This window comes from Staurois parvus, unplaced genomic scaffold (genome assembly GCF_062004578.1).
Source record: "Staurois parvus isolate SC_StPar_1 unplaced genomic scaffold, SC_StPar_1.0 ptg001482l, whole genome shotgun sequence".
Classification (NCBI taxonomy): Eukaryota; Metazoa; Chordata; class Amphibia; order Anura; family Ranidae; genus Staurois; species Staurois parvus.
Window position 1 is genome coordinate 202,734 of NW_028319278.1, and position 18,164 is coordinate 220,897.

General features: G+C 45.4%; 1 protein-coding gene across 1 annotated transcript in view; it reads right to left on the reverse strand.

The window, feature by feature from the left end:
* LOC149435674 (C-type lectin domain family 10 member A-like) overlaps positions 1-18,164 on the reverse strand; it is a 72,250-nt gene that overhangs the window by 35,662 nt on the left and 18,424 nt on the right. Inside the window, exons 3-5 of the mRNA XM_089662494.1 lie at positions 8,749-8,859; positions 6,264-6,302; positions 2,411-2,482 (exon numbers count right to left, since the gene is read on the reverse strand). Of these exons, the coding sequence (XP_089518620.1) occupies positions 2,411-2,482; positions 6,264-6,302; positions 8,749-8,859 (222 nt within the window). The remainder of the gene's footprint in view (positions 1-2,410; positions 2,483-6,263; positions 6,303-8,748; positions 8,860-18,164) is intronic.

An 18,164-nucleotide genomic window follows, 5' to 3' on the forward strand; every position in this document is an offset into this window, starting at 1 on the left:
ATCAGGAACCACCCATTGCTGAGGAAAGATGAGGACCTGTGAGATCAGGAACCACTCACTGCTGAGGACAGAAGAGGACCCATGATGTCACAGACTCGTCATGTCATGATCCACCCACTGCTGAAGACAGAAAAGGACCCTCAAGGTCAGAACTCACCCACTGCTGAGTACAGATGAAGACCAGTGAGATCAGGAACCACCTACTGCTGAGGACATAAGAGAACCCATAAGGTCAAGACCCAACAACTGCTGAGGACAGAAGAGGACCCATCATGCCACAGCCCGTTACGTCATGATCCACCCAAAAAAGGACCCTCAAGGTCATAACCCACCCACTGCTGAGGACAGAAAAGGCCCCATCATGTCATGGATCCATAACATCAGATGCCACCATCTGCTGAGGACAGAAGAGGACCCATCATGCCACAGACCTGTTACGTCATGATCCGCCCAGAAAAGAACCCTCAAGGCCAGAACTCACCCATTGTTGAGGACAGAAGAGGTCCCATCATGCCACAGACCCGTTATGTCATGATCCGCCCAGAAAAGGACCTTCAAGGTCATAATCCACCCACTGCTGAGGACAGAAAAGGCCCCATCATGTCATGGATCCATAACATCAGATGCCACCATCTGCTGAGGACAGAAGAGGACCCATGAGGTCAGGATCCCCTCACTGCTGATGACAGAAGAGAACCCATGAGGTCTGGACCCACCTACCGGTGAAGATAGAAAAGGCCCTATAATGTTGCAGACACATCATGCCTGGATCCAGCCACTGCTGAGCACAGAAAAGGACCCTGTCATATCAATGACCAATGATGTCAGGACCCACCCACTGATGAGAACAGAAGAGGATCAATCACGTCATCAACCTGTGATATTAGGTCCCATCCTTTGCTGAGGACAGAAGAGGGCAAATGTAGTCAGGATTCACACACTGCTAAGGATAGAGGAGAATCCGTGAGATAAGGACCCACCCACTGCTGAGGACAGAAGAGGTCCCATCATGCAATGGACCTGTAACTTTAGGTCCCAGCATTTGCTGTGGACAGAAGAGGACCCCATAAAGTCAGTATCCACCCACTGCTGATAAAAGAAGAAAACTCATGAGGTTGGGAACCATCCTTTGGTGAGCACAGAAGACCCATCATGTCACAAACCCATCATGTCAGGAACAACCCACTATTGAGGACAGAAAAGGATTCATCATGTCATGAAGCTGTAATGTCAGATCACATCCTTTGCTGAGGACAGAAGAGGACCAAAGAGGTCAGGACCCACCCAGTGTTGAAGAAAAAAGAGAAACCATGAAGTCAGGACCCACCCACCCACTGCTGAGGACAGAGGAAGACCCATTGTTTTACAGACCCTTGATGTCAGGAACCACCCCCACCCTCTGCTGAGGACAGAAGAGGGCCCCATAAAGTCAGGACCCACCCACTGCTGATAAAAGAACAAAACTCATGAGGTTGGGACCCTTTAGTGAGTACAGAAGACCCGTCATGTCACAAACCCATCACGTCAGGAACAACCCACTGTTGAGCACAGAAAAGGATTCATCATGTCATGAAGCTGTGATGTCAGGTCACATCCTTTGCTGAGGACAGAAGAGGACCAAAGAGGTCAGAACCCACCCACTGCTGAGGACAGAGGAGGACCCATTGTTTCACAGACCCATGATGTCAGGTACCACCCCCACCCTCTGCTGATGACAGAAGAGGACCCATGAGGTTGGGACCCACCCACTGGTGAGGATAGAAGATCCATCATGTTACAGACCCATTATGTCAGGATCTATCCAGTGCTGAAGACAGAAGAGGGCCCCTTCATGTTATGGACCCATGAGGTCAGGACCCACCCATTGCTAATGACAGAGTAGAACCCATAAGGTCATACACCATCCACTGCTGATGACAAAAGAGAACCCCTCATGTAACAGACCTGTCCTATCAGGATCCACCCACAGCTGAGGACAGAAGAGGACTCTGTCATGTCATGGACCCATAACCCATGGACCCATAACATCAGGACCTACCTACTGCTGAGACAACACATGGCCAGACATAAGACCTATCAACAAATTAAAAAAAAAAAAACGGGTATGTGGGTGCTCCAAGTGGCATGGGGGTCAGGATATGTGTGTGTGTGTGTGGGGGGGGGGGGAGGGGAAGGATTTGGAGTTTTTTGTCTTCTATCATCGATGTTGTTTCCTGTTTATACCATTACACAGCCAGTAGAAGACACACTTTTTTTCCACAAAAATTCCCCTAATTCTTTTGATATATCTGGATAAATCATTCTACACGCAGATCGAGAGGCTTGGTGACATTTGCACCCTATTGTTACATTGTGATGGAAGGTGGTTCGCTGGGTAAGTGTTCTAGTGAGCGGAATAAGATCATCTTACTGCTTGCTGCCGGGACTTGTTCCAGGTTCCTCACAGCTTCCTGAATGCTCTGAATGTCACTGGAAAGAGAACCTGTAATGACAACAATGGCGGTTCATCTCAGATTACTGCTGGATCAGGTTGGAAACCCTTTGTCCCTGTCAGGAGCCTCGTACCCCGGGGGGAGGGGTATTAGGGTAGAGGTCCTACCCCTTTGAGGGAGGGTGGACTAAAGCAGACCCTTATTTGTGTTGGTGTTTTTGCACTTTATTTTTTTACACTTATCAGGTTTTTGTTTTTGCGCACCTCTGCGGATTGAAAGAAACAAAAACCAAAAAACCTGTAATGATAACAATGGCGGTTCATCTCAGATTCCTGTGGATCTGCCCTCCAATTCACCTACAGAATACGAAACAACAGAACGCACCACAAATGGGACTTTATAGGTTTCTGACAATATATAGTACATAAAACTATTTATAATGCTAATAAAATGATACAAATATATTCACAAAATATGAAAAGTGCAACGCATTGGTGTCACTCATGGCCTGTTTACAGACCCTCAATGTATTGGCTTTCCCACCCTACTCTGAGAATACCCACCACCTCTATTGTGGGCACATCAGATGACTGCAAGACCCTAAATCAATGGTCTCCAGACTGCAGCCCGTGGGCCGGATGTGACCCTTTTCTTTCCTTTATCCAGCCCTCGGGAATTCCTCCCACTGATATAAATGTTGAAACATTATTTCTTTCACTGACAATACTTCTCCCCTTGATACCAACAATAAGGCACTATTCCTCCTACTGACACCAATGATGGGGCACTATTCCTCCCACTGACACCAATGATGGGGCACTATTCCTCCTACTGACACCAATGATGGGGCACTATTCCTCCTACTGACACCAATGATGGGGCACTATTCCTCCCACTGACACCAATGATGGGACACTATTCCTCCTACTGACACCACTGATGGGGCACTATTCCTCCCACTGACACCAATGATGGGGCACTATTCCTCCCACTGACACCAATGATGGGGCACTATTCCTCCCACTGACACCAATGATGGGGCACTATTCCTCCCACTGACACCAATGATGGGGCACTATTCCTCCCACTGACACCAATGATGGGGCACTATTCCTCCCACTGACACCAACAATGGGGCACTATTCCTCCCACTGACACCAATGATGGGGCACTATTCCTCCCACTGATACCAATGATGGGGCACTATTCCTCCCACTGACACCAATGATGGGGCACTATTCCTCCCACTGATACCAATGATGGGGCACTATTCCTCCCACTGACACCAATGATGGGGCACTATTCCTCCCACTGACACCAATGATGGGGCACTATTCCTTCCACTGATACCAATGATGGGGCACTATTCCTCCCACTGACACCAATGATGGGGCACTATTCCTCCCACTGATACCAATGATGGGACACTATTCCTCCCACTGACACCAATGATGGGGCACTATTCCTCCCACTGATACCAACAATAAGGCACTATTCCTCCTACTGACACCAATGATGGGGCACTATTCCTTCTATTGACACCAATGATGGGGCACTATTCCCCCCACTGACACCAATGATGGGGCACTATTCCTCCCACTGACACCAATGATGGGGCACTATTCCTCCCACTGATACCAATGATGGGACACTATTCCTCCCTCTGACACCAATGATGGGGCACTATTCCTCCCACTGACACCAATGATGGGGCACTATTCCTCCCACTGATAGCAACAATGGGGCACTATTCCTCCCACTGACACCAATGGTGGGGCACTATTCCTCTCACTGACACAAATGATGGGGCACTATTCCTCCCACTGATACCAATGATGGGGCACTATTCCTCCCACTGATACCAATGATGGGGCACTATTCCTCCCACTGATACCAATGATGGGCACTATTCCTCCCACTAATACCAATGATGGGGCACTATTCCTCCCACTGATACCAATGATGGGGCACTATTCCTCCCACTGACACCAATGATGGGACACTATTCCTCCCACTGATACCAATGATGGGGCACTATTCCTCCCACTGATACCAATGATGGGCACTATTCCTCCCACTGACACCAATGATGGGACACTATTCCTCCCACTGATACCAATGATGGGGCACTATTCCTCCCACTGATACCAATGATGGGCACTATTCCTCCCACTGATACCAATGATGGGCACTATTCCTCCCACTGACACCAATGATGGGGCACTATTCCTCCCACTGATACCAATGATGGGGCACTATTCCTATTACTAATATCCACCATGGGACACGATTTCTTCTCCAACTTACCACAGGTGCTATGTAGTTTTTTTACTCCCATTGGCCACAGCCCAGCCCCCCTAAAGTCTAAAGGCCAGTAAACTGGTCCTTTGTTTAGAAAGTTTGGAGACCCCGGTGGCAGATGACAGTAGCAGGGTGGATCTCAACCCTTATGTCATGTCCTTGTCTTGGCTCACCCAAGTAAACACATATACAGTATGCAAGAGCTCCTTCCACTACATCCTCCTCCACAGAATTATGTATGCAGGATCTCCTTCCACTACCTCCTCCTCCACAGAATTATGTATGCAGGATCTCCTTCCACTACCTCCTCCTCCACAGAATTATGTATGCAGGATCTCCTTCCACTACCTCCTCCTCCACAGAATTATGTATGCAGGATCTCCTTCCACTACCTCCTCCTCCTCCACATAATTATGTATGCAGGATCTCCTTCCACTACCTCCTCCTCCTCCACAGAATTATGTATGCAGGATCTCCTTCCACTACCTCCTCCTCCTCCACAGAATTATGTATGCAGGATCTCCTTCCACTACCTCCTCCTCCACAGAATTATGTATGCAGGATCTCCTTCCGCTACCTCCTCCTCCACAGAATTATGTATGCAGGATCTCCTTCCACCACCTCCTCCTCCACAGAAATATGTATGGAGGATCTCCTTCTGCTACCTCCTCCTCCACAGATCTATGTATGCAGGATCTCCTTCCACTATCTCCTCCTCCTCCACAGAATTATGTATGCGGGATCTCCTTCCGCTACCTCCTCCTCCACAGAATTATGTATGCAGGATCTCCTTCCGCTACCTCCTCCTCCACAGAATTATGTATGCAGGATCTCCTTCCACTACCTCCTCCTCCACAGAATTATGTATGCAGGATCTCCTTCCACTACCTCCTCCTCCACAGAATTATGTATGCGGGATCTCCTTCCACTACCTCCTCCTCCGCAGAATTATGTATGCGGGATCTCCTTCCACCACCTCCTCCTCCGCAGAATAATGTATGCGGGATCTCCTTCCGCTACCTCCTCCTCAACAGAATTATGTATGCAGGATCTCCTTCCACTACCTCCTCCTCCACAGAATTATGTATGCAGGATCTCCTTCCACTACCTCCTCCTCCACAGAATTATGTATGCAGGATCTCCTTCCACTACCTCCTCCTCCACAGAATTATGTATGCAGGATCTGCTTCCACTACCTCCTCCTCCACAGAATTATGTATGCAGGATCTCCTTCCACTACCTCCTCCTCCACAGAATTATGTATGCAGGATCTCCTTCCACTCCCTCCTCCTCCACAGAATCATGTATGCAGGATCTCCTTCCTCTACCTCCTCCTCCACAGAATTATGTATGCAGGATCTCCTTCCACTACCTCCTCCTCCACAGAATTATGTATGCAGGATCTCCTTCCACTACCTCCTCCTCCACAGAATTATGTATGCTTCACTTTTCACTAACATTTCATGATGTGTATTTGAAGGATCTAATTGCCAAGCAACTCAACACCAATCGTAATCCTTATACACTCACCATTCTTCATCTGTGACATTTCCTCGCCAATACTTTTATCTGAGGAGGAACCAGAATACCGTGTCAGATAAAATTGTTAGAATTGGACACAATTCTAACATTTTTGGCTCTATACACCACCGCAATGGATTTGAAATGAAATGAACAAGATGTACTTTAACTGCAGACTGTCAGCTTTAATTTGAGGGTATTTACATCGAAATCAGGTGAACGGTGTAGGAATTACAACAGTTTGCATATGTGCCTCCCACTTGTTAAGGGACCAAAAGTAATGGGACAGAATAATAATCATAAATCAAACTTTCACTTTTTAATACTTGGTTGCAAATCCTTTGCAGTCAATGACAGCCTGAAGTGTGGAACGCATAGACATCACCAGACGCTGGGTGTCATCCCTGGTGATGCTCTGCCAGGCCTCTACTGCAACTGTCTTCAGTTCCTGCTTGTTCTTGGGGCATTTTGCCTTCAGTTTTGTCTTCAGCAAGTGAAATGCTCAATCGGATTCAGGTCAGGTGATGGACTTGGCCATTGCAGAACATTCCACTTCTTTGGTTGCTTTTGCAGTCTGCTTTGGGTCATTGTCCATCTGCACTGTGAAGCGTCCAATGAGTTGTGAAGCATTTGGCTGAATATGAGCAGATAATATTGCCCAAAACACTTCACAATTCATCCGGCTGCTTTTGTCAGCAGTCACATCATCAACAAATACAAGAGAAGCAGTTCCATTGGCAGCCATACATGCCCACGCCATGACACTACCACCACCATGCTTCACTGATGAGGTGGTATGCTTAGGATCATGAGCAGGTCCTTTCCTTCTCCATACTCTTCTCTTCCCATCACTCGGGTACAAGTTGATGTCGGTCTCATCTGTCCATAGGATGTTGTTCCAGAACTGTGAAGGCTTTTTTACATGTCGTTTGGCAAACTCTAATCTGGCCTTCCTGTTTTTGAGGCTCACCAATGGTTTCCATCTTGTGGTGAACCCTCTGTATTCACTCTGGTGAAGTCTTCTCCTGATTGGTGACTTTGACACACATACACCTACCTCCTGGAGAGTGTTCTTGATCTGGCCAACTGTTGTGAAGGGTGTTTTCTTCACCAAGGAAAGAATTCTTCGGTCATCCACCACAGTTGTTTTCCGTGGTCTTCCGGGTCTTTTGGTGTTGCTGAGCTCACCGGTGCATTCCTTCTTTTTAAGAATGTTCCAAACAGTTGTTTTGGCCACGCCTAATGTTTTTGCTATCTCTCTGATGGGTTCGTTTTGTTTTTTCACCCTAATGATGGCTTGCTTCACTGATAGTGACAGTTCTTTGGATCTCATCTTGAGAGTTGACAGCAACAGATTCCAAATGCAAATAGCACACTTGAAATGAACTCTGGACCTTTTATCTGCTCATTGTAATTGGGATAATGAGGGAATAACACACACCTGGCCATGGAACAGCTGCGACACCCTATAAATGTTATATCCAGTTATATTCTGTGTATCCAAGAAAGAATCCAGGACTTTCCTACAGCAATCCACTGAGCTGGCCACACCCAACTCTTGTGGGAATTTATTCCACATTCTCACAGCTCTTACTGTGAAGAAACATTTCTGTGTTTGGAGATTAAATTTCTTTTCCTCTAGACATGAAGAGCGCCCTCTTGTCCTCTGTGATGACCTCGGGGTGAATAACTCTACACCGAGTTCACTATATGAACCACTGATATATTTAGCGCAGCGCATCAAATTCAAATTGCTAACTCTGACCTTGAAAGCCATTTACAACGCCGCCCCGAACTACCTAACTGACCTGATACCCAAATACCACCTTACCCGTGCCCTTCGCTCCTCACAGGACCTCCTACTCTCTAACTCCCTGGTCTCCTCCTTCCATGCCCGATTTCAGGACTTCTCCAGGACTTCCCCCATCCTCTGGAACTCCCTACCCCAATCCATCAGACTGTCACCTACCCTCCTCACCTTCAAGCGCACCCTGAAAGCACATCTTTTCAGGGAAGCCTACCCCACCCTCACCTAACAACTGATGTCCTCCACTTCTCCCACCACTCCATCCCCACAGCCACTTCCTCCTGTACCACCTTCCCCTCCCTCCTAGATTGTAAGCTTGAAAGAGCAGGGCCCTCGAACCCCTTGTGTGCTGTATTGTTACTGTATTGTCTCATGTTCGGTCCCCCACTATAATGTACAGCGCTGAGCAAACCTTCTAGTGCTATATAAATCCTGTATAATAATAATAATAATATTTATACGTGTTGCCTGGCTGTGCAGGACTATAGGGGACCCAAAACTACTTCAACTCTTAAGGGGGTAGTTCTGCACTATTTACAGATTTACATTTTTTTTATATTTGCCTTTTCTATTTCCTGATAGGTAGTGATGAGCTGAACACCCCAGGCTCTGATTAAGGGGTGATTTAATGAACTTAATAAAAGCATAGATGCCAAATCCAAACCCCAATATAATAGAGATACTCACAGGAAATGAACAGGAAACCCGTGAAGATGACCAAAGTAATGAAGGCCAATATTAGGAGGATCCCCAGAGTCAGTATCACCCGGTGACTTGTACTCCTGGCAGCCGGAATCACTACAGAGAGAGAGGATAGAGAAAGAGCCTGCGTGTGTCAGCCGGTATAATAATCCTCCGGAATTCTTATCTCACATAAAAACATCTCATATGCATCCCAGATCTGTGCTTGTTCCCTGCATACAAATCCACAATCTTCTACTATAATTGTATATATCTATATCACATCAAATTATATCACACAATAATCTTCCACTATAACTATATACTGTAGGTACATATCAATCCATAATATTACATTGTTATGATACAGCCAAATGAGAGCACAGGTTGTGGTTCATAATGTCCCCCAATGTCCAAACATAATGCCCCACAATGTCCAAACATAATGTCCCACAATGTCCAAACATAGACCCACAATGTCCAAACATAGACCCCCAATGTCCCAAAATAATGTCCCATAATGTCCAAACATAATGCCCCACAATGTCCAAACATAGACCCCCAATGTCCCAAAATAATGCCCCACAATGTCCAAACATAGACCCCCAATGTCCCAAAATAATGTCCCACAATGTCCAAACATAATGTCCCACAATGTCCAAACATAGACCCCCAATGTCCCAAAATAATGTCCCACAATGTCCAAACATAGACCCCCAATGTCCCAAAATAATGTCCCATAATGTCCAAAAATAATGCCCCACAATGTCCCAAAATAATGCCCCACAATGTCCAAACATAGACCCCCAATGTCCCAAAATAATGCCCCACAATGTCCAAAAATAATGACCCATAATGTCCCAAAATATTGCCACAGAATGTCCCAAATTAATGTCCCACAATGTCCCAATATAATGTCCCACAATGTCCCAAAATAATGTTCCAAAATAATGTCCCACAACATCCAAAAATAATGTCCCACAACATCCAAAAATAATGTCCCACAATGTCCAAATAAAATGTCCCACAATGTCCAAACATAATGTCTGATAATATCCAAAAATAATGTCCCATGATTTCCAAACATAATTCCCCATAATATCCAAAAATAATGTCCCACAACATCCAAAAATAATGTCCTTCAATGTCCAAACATAATTTCCCATAATATCCAAAAATATTGTCCCACGGGGGGGGGGGGGGGGGGGTAGATTAACTAAAACTGGAGCACTTAGAATCTGGTGCAGCTTTGCATGGTAGCTGATCAGCTTCTAACTTCAGCTTGTTTAATTAAGCTCTGGCAATAAAACCTGGAAGCTGATTGGTTTCTATGCAGAGCTGTACCAGATTTTTCACTCACCATTTTTACTAAATAACCCCTACAATGTCCAAAAATAATGTCCTACAAAGTCCATGAATAATGTCCCACAATGTCCAAACAAAATGCCCCACAATGTCCAAAAATAATGCCCCACAATGTCCAAAAATTATGTCCCATGATGTCCAAGAATAATGCCCCACAATGTCCAAAAATAATGCCCCACAATGTCCAAAAATAATGCCCCATAATGTCCAAAAATTATGTCCCATGATGTCCAAAAATAATGCCCCACAATGTCCAAAAATAATGCCCCATGATGTCCAAAAATTATGTCCCATAATGTCCAGAAATATTGTCCCACAATGTCCAAAAGTAATGTTCCACTATGTACAAACACAATGTCCAGAAATATTGTCCCACAATGTCCAAAAATATTGTCCCACAATGTCCAAAAAAATTTCCCACGTCTGGTGCAGTTCTACATAGAAACCAATCAGCTTCCAGGTTTTATTGCCAAGGCTTAAATGAACAAGCTGAAGTTGGAAGCTGATTGGCTACCATGCACAGCTGGCCTAGATTCTGAATGCTCCAGCTTTAGGAAATCTGCCCCACAATGTCCAAAAATAATCACCCACAAAAAAGTATGTCCCATAAAGTCCAAAAACGTCCCATGATGTCCAAAAATAATGTTCTTTAATGTCTAAAATTAATGCCCCACAATACCCAAAAAATAATGTCCACGATGTAAAAAAGATAATGTCCCACAATGTCCAAAAAGTATGTTCCGATGATGTCTAAAATGAATGTCCCTGTCACTTCTAGGATATGTAAGATTCTTACGGGGGCAGGTCCTCCATTATTCTTAGAGAAATGGGAAAGGGAACTGGGAACAAAAATGAGTGAACAACAGACAAATAAAATGTTTAAAGCAACACATGGGGTGATGAACATTAACTCAGTTGAAATGAATTATAAATGTTTACCGAGATGGTATTTGACACGGAGTGTTGCACATAGACAACAAGCAGAAGTCTCACCGTTCTGTTGGAGGGGATGTGGATCTAAGGGAACAATGGCACATCTATGGTGGGACTGCCCAAAATACAGGGGTTTTGGCAAGATATAATCCAGATTATACAAGAGATAATGGGGACCACTATACAGAAGGATCCGTGGGTGTGTTTATTTTATAGGTCAGAGATATCAGTGAAACAATATAATAATAGTGTATTATACCACCTAATTAGTGCAGCTAAGGGAATTATTCCCAAATTTTGGCAGGTACAGGAGCCTCCAACAATGAGGGACTGGCTAGATAGGGCCCAGTATATAAATAAGATGGAGGAGTTATACTATATAGATGAAGATAAAATGGAAAAATGTAGAAAAGAATGGTGTGAGGAACCGTCCCTTTGTGATAACATTTTGCCCTTTCTGTTCTGTTTTTATCCCCTTTGTAAAGCTGTATATGTTTCACAGACATTCTACACTGTTTGTTTAGGGAAATGTGACCTTGTAGTCTTTCACTTCTAAGAGGTTCATACTGTATTGTTGGGTTGTAGGGTTTTGTTGTGGGTGGGGAAAACCCGGTGCCAGGCTGTCTGGTGGGACTGAAGGGGGCGGGGATTACTGCCAGGATGTGCTGTATATACTGAGCTGTGTTTAATAAAGAGTCATTCATTTTCAGCCTACACGAAGTTCCTACTCGTGGTTTGGGAGGGCAGGGAAGGGAGTGTTTTTTTAGCTATAATACCTGCCTTGGGAGAGTGCTGGAAGACTTGCTGGAAAAGGGGACCATTGGGTGAGACGCACTGTTCCGCATGAGGAAGCCCAGGCGGAACGGTTCCGCCACAAATGGGGTGAATGGGATGACTTCAAGACATCTGAAAAATATATGAAAGTAGTGGGAGCCCCAGGTGGCCTGAGGTAGGAGAACTGAATGGAATGTTTGGAGGGCTCTAGCAGAAATAGGAAAAGGGAAAAGAAAGGCTGGAGAGAAAAAAGAATGGAAAGAAGGGGAAGTGTAGGAGGAGATGATCAAAGAAAAGGGTTACAGACATGGACAGGAATGATGGAAAGAGATGGGAAGAGCTACAGTTGCAAGAAAAAGTATGTGAACCCCTTGGGATTACGTGGAGTTTTGCATGAATTGGGCATAAAATGTGCTCTGAACGTCATCTAAGTCACAACAATAGAAGAACACAGTCTGCTGAACATAATACTACACAAACATTAGATGTTGCCGTGGTTTAATTGCACATAACATGTAAACATTCACAGTGCAGGGAGGAAAAAGTATGTGAACCTTTGGACTTAGTAACTGGTTGACCCTCTTTTGGCAGCAATAACCTCAACCAAACGTTTCCTGTAGTTGCAGATCAGACCTGCACAACGATCTGGAGTAATTTTGGACCACTCCTCTTCACAAAACTGTTTCAGTGTAGCAACATTCTTGGGATGTCTGGTGTGAATCGCTCTCTTAAGGTCATGCCACAGCATTTCAATGGGGTTGAGGTCAGGACTCTGACTGGGCCACTCCAGAAGGCGTATTCTGTGCTGTCGCAGCCATTGTTTTGTTGAATGACTTGTATGCTTTGGGTCATTGTCCTGTTGCATCACCCATCCTCTGCGGAGCTTCAGTTGGCGGACAGATGGTCGTACGTTTTCCTGCAAAATGTCTTGATAAACTCTGGAATTCATTTTCCCATCAATGACAACAATCCGTCCAGGCCCTGAGGCAGCAAAGCAGCCCCAAACCATGATGCTCCCTCCGCCATGTTTCACAGTGGGGATGAGGTTTTGATGTTGGTGTGCTGTGCCTTTTTTTCTCCACACATAGTGTTGTGTGTTCTTCCCAAACAACTCAATCTTGGTTTCATCTGTCCACAGTATATTCTGCCAGTAGTGCTGTGGAACATCCAGGTGCTCTTTTGCAAACTTCAAACGTGCTGCAATATTCTTTTTGGCCAGCAATGGCTTCCTCCGTGGTGTCCTCCCATGTACTCCATTCTTGTTTAATGTTTTCCTGATTGTAGATGTGTCAACAAAAATGTTAGCATGTGCCAGAGATTTCTGTAGGTCTTTAGCTGACACTCGGGGATTCTTCTTTACCTCATGCAGCATTCTGTGCTGTGCTCTTGCAGTCATTTTTACAGGACGACCACGCCTAGGGAGAGTAGCAACAGTGCTAAACTTTCTCCATTTGTAGACAGTCTGTCTTACCGTGGACACATGAACATCAAGGCTCAAGGATATACTTTTGTAACCCTTTCCAGCTTCATGCAAGTCAACAATTCTTGATCGTAGGTCTTCTGAGAGCTCTTTTCTGCGAGGCGTGGTTCACATCAGACAGTGCTTCTTGAAACCAGTAATCCCAAAACAGGTGTGTGTTTTTTAAGGGCAGGACAGGTGTCAGCAACACATCCAATATCATCACACTGATTGGAGTCAAGGTTGGCTCACTCCTGGCTCCAATTAGCTCTGGGAGAAGTCATTAAGCTAGGGCCTCAGAAACTTTTTCCTCCCTGCACTGTGAATGTTTACATGTTATGTGTAATTAAACCATGGCAACATCTAATGTTTGTGTAGTATTATGTTCAGCAGACTGTGTTCTTCTATTGTTGTGACTTAGATGATGTTCAGAGCACATTTTATGCCCAATTCATGCAAAACTCCACGTAATCCCAAGGGGTTCACATACTTTTTCTTGCAACTGTATAAGGACTGGGGTAAGTTGATGGGTTGGTGGGGATATGGGGGGGATGAGGATTGATCATTAAGTTGAAATGTTTGTATTTTGGATGAATATGATATATTGTTGAGTTTTGTAATGAACAATTTAATTAATGATATAATAATAATAGAAAAAAATAATGTCCCTCGATGTCCAAAAAATAATGTCCATGATGTCAAAAAGATAATGTCCCACAATGCCAAAAAACTAATGTCCCTTGATGTCCAAAAATGGTGTCCCACAAGGTCCACAAAAAGCCCCATGATGACCGTAAATAACATCCCATCATGTTTAAAATTAATGTCCCACAAAATCTAAAAAACAATGTCCATGATGTCTGAAAATATTGTCCAAAAAAAAGTCCCACAAAGTAAATGTCCCACAATGATGCTTTTCCACTGATCCTCTTACCACGAATGACAGCAAAGCTTCCATGACAGCGGGATAGTGGTTCCTGGGTGCTGGTGACCACCAATGTCCTTGCAACCAATGGTGTATCCCTATTCAGCTGAATGTAACTATTTATATCCAGGTGAAATGATGGCAGGGATGCGCCATTGGTTGCTCGACCCGTGACAGCCACAGTGTCCCGACAACCACAGACCTGAATGGGAAGCTGTCATTTACTGGCAGTAGTGATACCATCGCTAATGAATGACTTCCTTGAGAATCAGGAGGTTCACTGCAGTGGGTTGGTGAACAAGTCATTTGGTTGAAATGTTGACTGAAACACAAGCAGCTAGAGTTCGGGTCCTAACCTGCATATCTACAAACTTGAACCCTATCTCGAATTGTAAATGTCAGGATTAAAGTGATTCTAAAGGGTTTGTCTATACTTACCTACTCTGTGTTATAGTTTTGCACAGAGCAGCCCAAATCATCCTCTTCTCAGGTTCCCCGGAAGGCGCTCCTGGTTCCTCCCCCTTGACCAGTGCCCACTATAGCAAGCCGCTTGCTATGGGGGCACTGGTGAGTGCTCGCTCCTGCGCCCCACTTTATGCATCCATAAGACATCCCCCCGCGCTCTCCTCATTGGCTCACTGGCTGTGATAGACAATGGCTCCTGCTGTCGTGTCTCATCTAATGAGGAGAGAGCAACCTGGGAGAACTGAGGCTCCCGTGCACAGGTGAGTATTAGGGGGGCTGTGGAAGGAGCAACACACAGAAGGATTTTTACCTTCATGCATAGAATACATGAAGGCAATAAACCTTCAGCCTTTACAACCACTTTCAGGTCTTATACAAGCCGGTCATTTGTCGGTGGAGGCAGCTTGGACATTAGTATATGGCTGCATTGTATATCAGCCGTTACTTGTGGGAACTTTGGGGTCCCCATTGTGCTGGTCAGTTTCCGAGGGTGAGCAATGGACGTTCATGCATCATTTTGCCTCCCTCCTCAGAGCAGCTCTCCGGACCCAGGTCTGTATAAATATGGTGACAATGCAACACTTTATCACAGTGTGGAAAGCTTTGTATCACCCAGGCAGGTTGGGGGGCTCTGGGGTGTTTATGTCATATGGAGGAAACTGGATTTTCAATTTCCTCAGAGATTGGTAAAACTCAGTTTGGGTTCCTGAGGCTTCATAGAGACGTACGAGGGATGAAGCCTTCAGTACTGGGTCCATTGTTTATTTGGGCAACCAGCTTGTGCAATCCGATTTTGTTTTGGGAGTGACTGTGGCTCAGGACTCTTCCTTCCCCAAGGAGTCCATATGGCCAGTGGTATATTTTGCTTTTGTGCTGCCCTAGGCAAGACTAAATGCGGGTGCCCCTCCCATTTAAATGTGCCCCACCTCTTTATCTGTAAACCACACCCCTTCCTCTTTAGGCTCCACCTCTTCCTATTAAAGCTCCATCTCAGGAGATGGTCAGAGACTGCGGAGATGATACAGGTGACTGTCAGAGACTGCGAATCAGGATGCAGGAGACGGTCAGGGACTGCGGACAGGATACAGGAGACGGTCAGGGACTGCGGAGATGATACAGGTGACTGTCAGAGACTGCGAATCAGGTTACAGGAGACGGCCAGAGACTGCGGATCAGGTTATAGGAGACGGTTAGTATTAGAGATGAGCGAATCGAACCAGGCGAACCGGAATTCGAGTCGAATTTCAGGAAATATTCGATTCGCGTCGAATCCGAAATTTTGCCTACTTCGGGTGCGCGAATCGAATATTTCCCGATCAGCCGGAAAAAGTGTCCCTGCAGTGAGCTCCGCTATTTCTGACAGTTCTCTGACAGAAGGAACACATGTTTAGCGGTTGAAACATTGTATCTATTAGTTTCCATTTAGGATACAGATGTTTCAACCGCTGTACATGTGAAGAAGCTGTGAGAGAACTGTCAGAAATAGAGGAACTCTGCACATACACTTTTTGCCGGCTTGGAATTATTCTTATTTTCATCCTACTTCTTCTTCTTCTTCTTCTTCATCCTCATCCTCATCCTCTTCTTCTGAGGATGAAGAAGAAGAAGAAGAAGAAGTAGGATGAAAATAAGAATAATTCCAAGCCGGCAAAAAGTGTATGTGCAGAGCTCCTCTATTCTGCAGATACACTTAGAGGAGCTCTGCAGATACACTTAGAGGAGCTCTGCACATACACTTAGAGGAGCTCTGCACATACACTTAGAGGAGCTCTGCACATACACTTTTTGCCGGCTTGGAATTAATCTTATTTTCATCCTACTTCTTCTTCTTCTTCTTCATCCTCATCCTCATAAGAAGAAGAAGAGGATGAGGATGAAGAAGAAGAAGTAGGATGAAAATAAGAATAATTCCAAGCCGGCAAAAAGTGTATCTGCAGAGCTCCTCTAAGTGTATCTGCAGAATGTCATTTATGGAAAAAAATAGATACAATGTTTCAACCGCTGTATGGAGTGAATGTCCCATAACTGTCAGGAATAGACTATTTATGACAGTTCTGGGACACTCACTCCATACAGCGGTTGAAACATTGTATCTATTTGTTTCCATTTGTTTTCATCTCCAAGGGCATTTAAATTAAAGGTACAGTGTTCTGCACTAATTTAAAGGCTCTCTGAAGCCTAGAAACCCTTTTAATAAGTTAAATTTGTAGCGAATTAATTCGCATCGAATCGAATTTCATACTGGAATTCGCCGAATCAGCCGAATCAAATTTTTGAGAAATTCGCTCATCTCTAGTTAGTATACTACGGTCAGGTTACAGGAGACAGCCAGGGACTGTGGACAGAATACAGGAGACGGTTAGTATACTGAGGACAGAATACAGGAGACGGTTAGTATACTACGGACAGGATACAGGAGATGGTCAGGGACTGCGGACAGGATACAGGAGACGGTCAGTATATTGCGGACAGGATACAGGAGACGGTCAGTATACTGAGGACAGGGTACAGGAGACGGTCAGGGACTGCGGACAGGATACAGGAGACGGTCAGTATACTGCAGACAGGATACAGGAGACGGTCAGTATACTGCAGACAGGATACAGGAGACGGTCAGTATACTGCGGACAGGATACAGGAGACGGTTAGTATACTACGGACAGGATACAGGAGATGGTCAGGGACTGCGGACAGGATACAGGAGACGGTCAGTATATTGCGGACAGGATACAGGAGACGGTCAGTATACTGAGGACAGGGTACAGGAGACGGTCAGGGACTGCGGACAGGATACAGGAGACGGTCAGTATACTGCAGACAGGATACAGGAGACGGTCAGTATACTGCAGACAGGATACAGGAGACGGTCAGTATACTGCGGACAGGATACAGGAGACGGTCAGTATACTGCGGACAGGGTACAGGAGACGGTCAGTATACTGCAGACAGGATACAGGAGACGGTCAGTATACTGCGGACAGGGTACAGGAGACGGTCAGTATACTGAGGACAGGGTACAGGAGACGGTCAGTATACTGCGGACAGGGTACAGGAGACGGTCAGTATACTGCGGACAGGGTACAGGAGACGGTCAGTATACTGAGGACAGGGTACAGGAGACGGTCAGTATACTGAGGACAGGGTACAGGAGACGGTCAGTATACTACGGACAGGATACAGGAGACGGTCAGTATACTGTGGACGGAATACAGGAGACGGTCAGTATACTGCGGACGGAATACAGGAGACGGTCAGTATACTGAGGACAGGAGACGGTCAGTATACTGCGGATGGAATACAGGAGACGGTCAGTATACTGCGGACGGAATACAGGAGACGGTCAGTATACTGCGGACGGAATACAGGAGACGGTCAGTATACTGCGGACGGAATACAGGAGACGGTCAGTATACTGAGGACAGGATACAGGAGATGGTCAGTATACTGCGGACGGAATACAGGAGACGGTCAGTATACTGCAGAAGTAATGAAGGAGTTAAC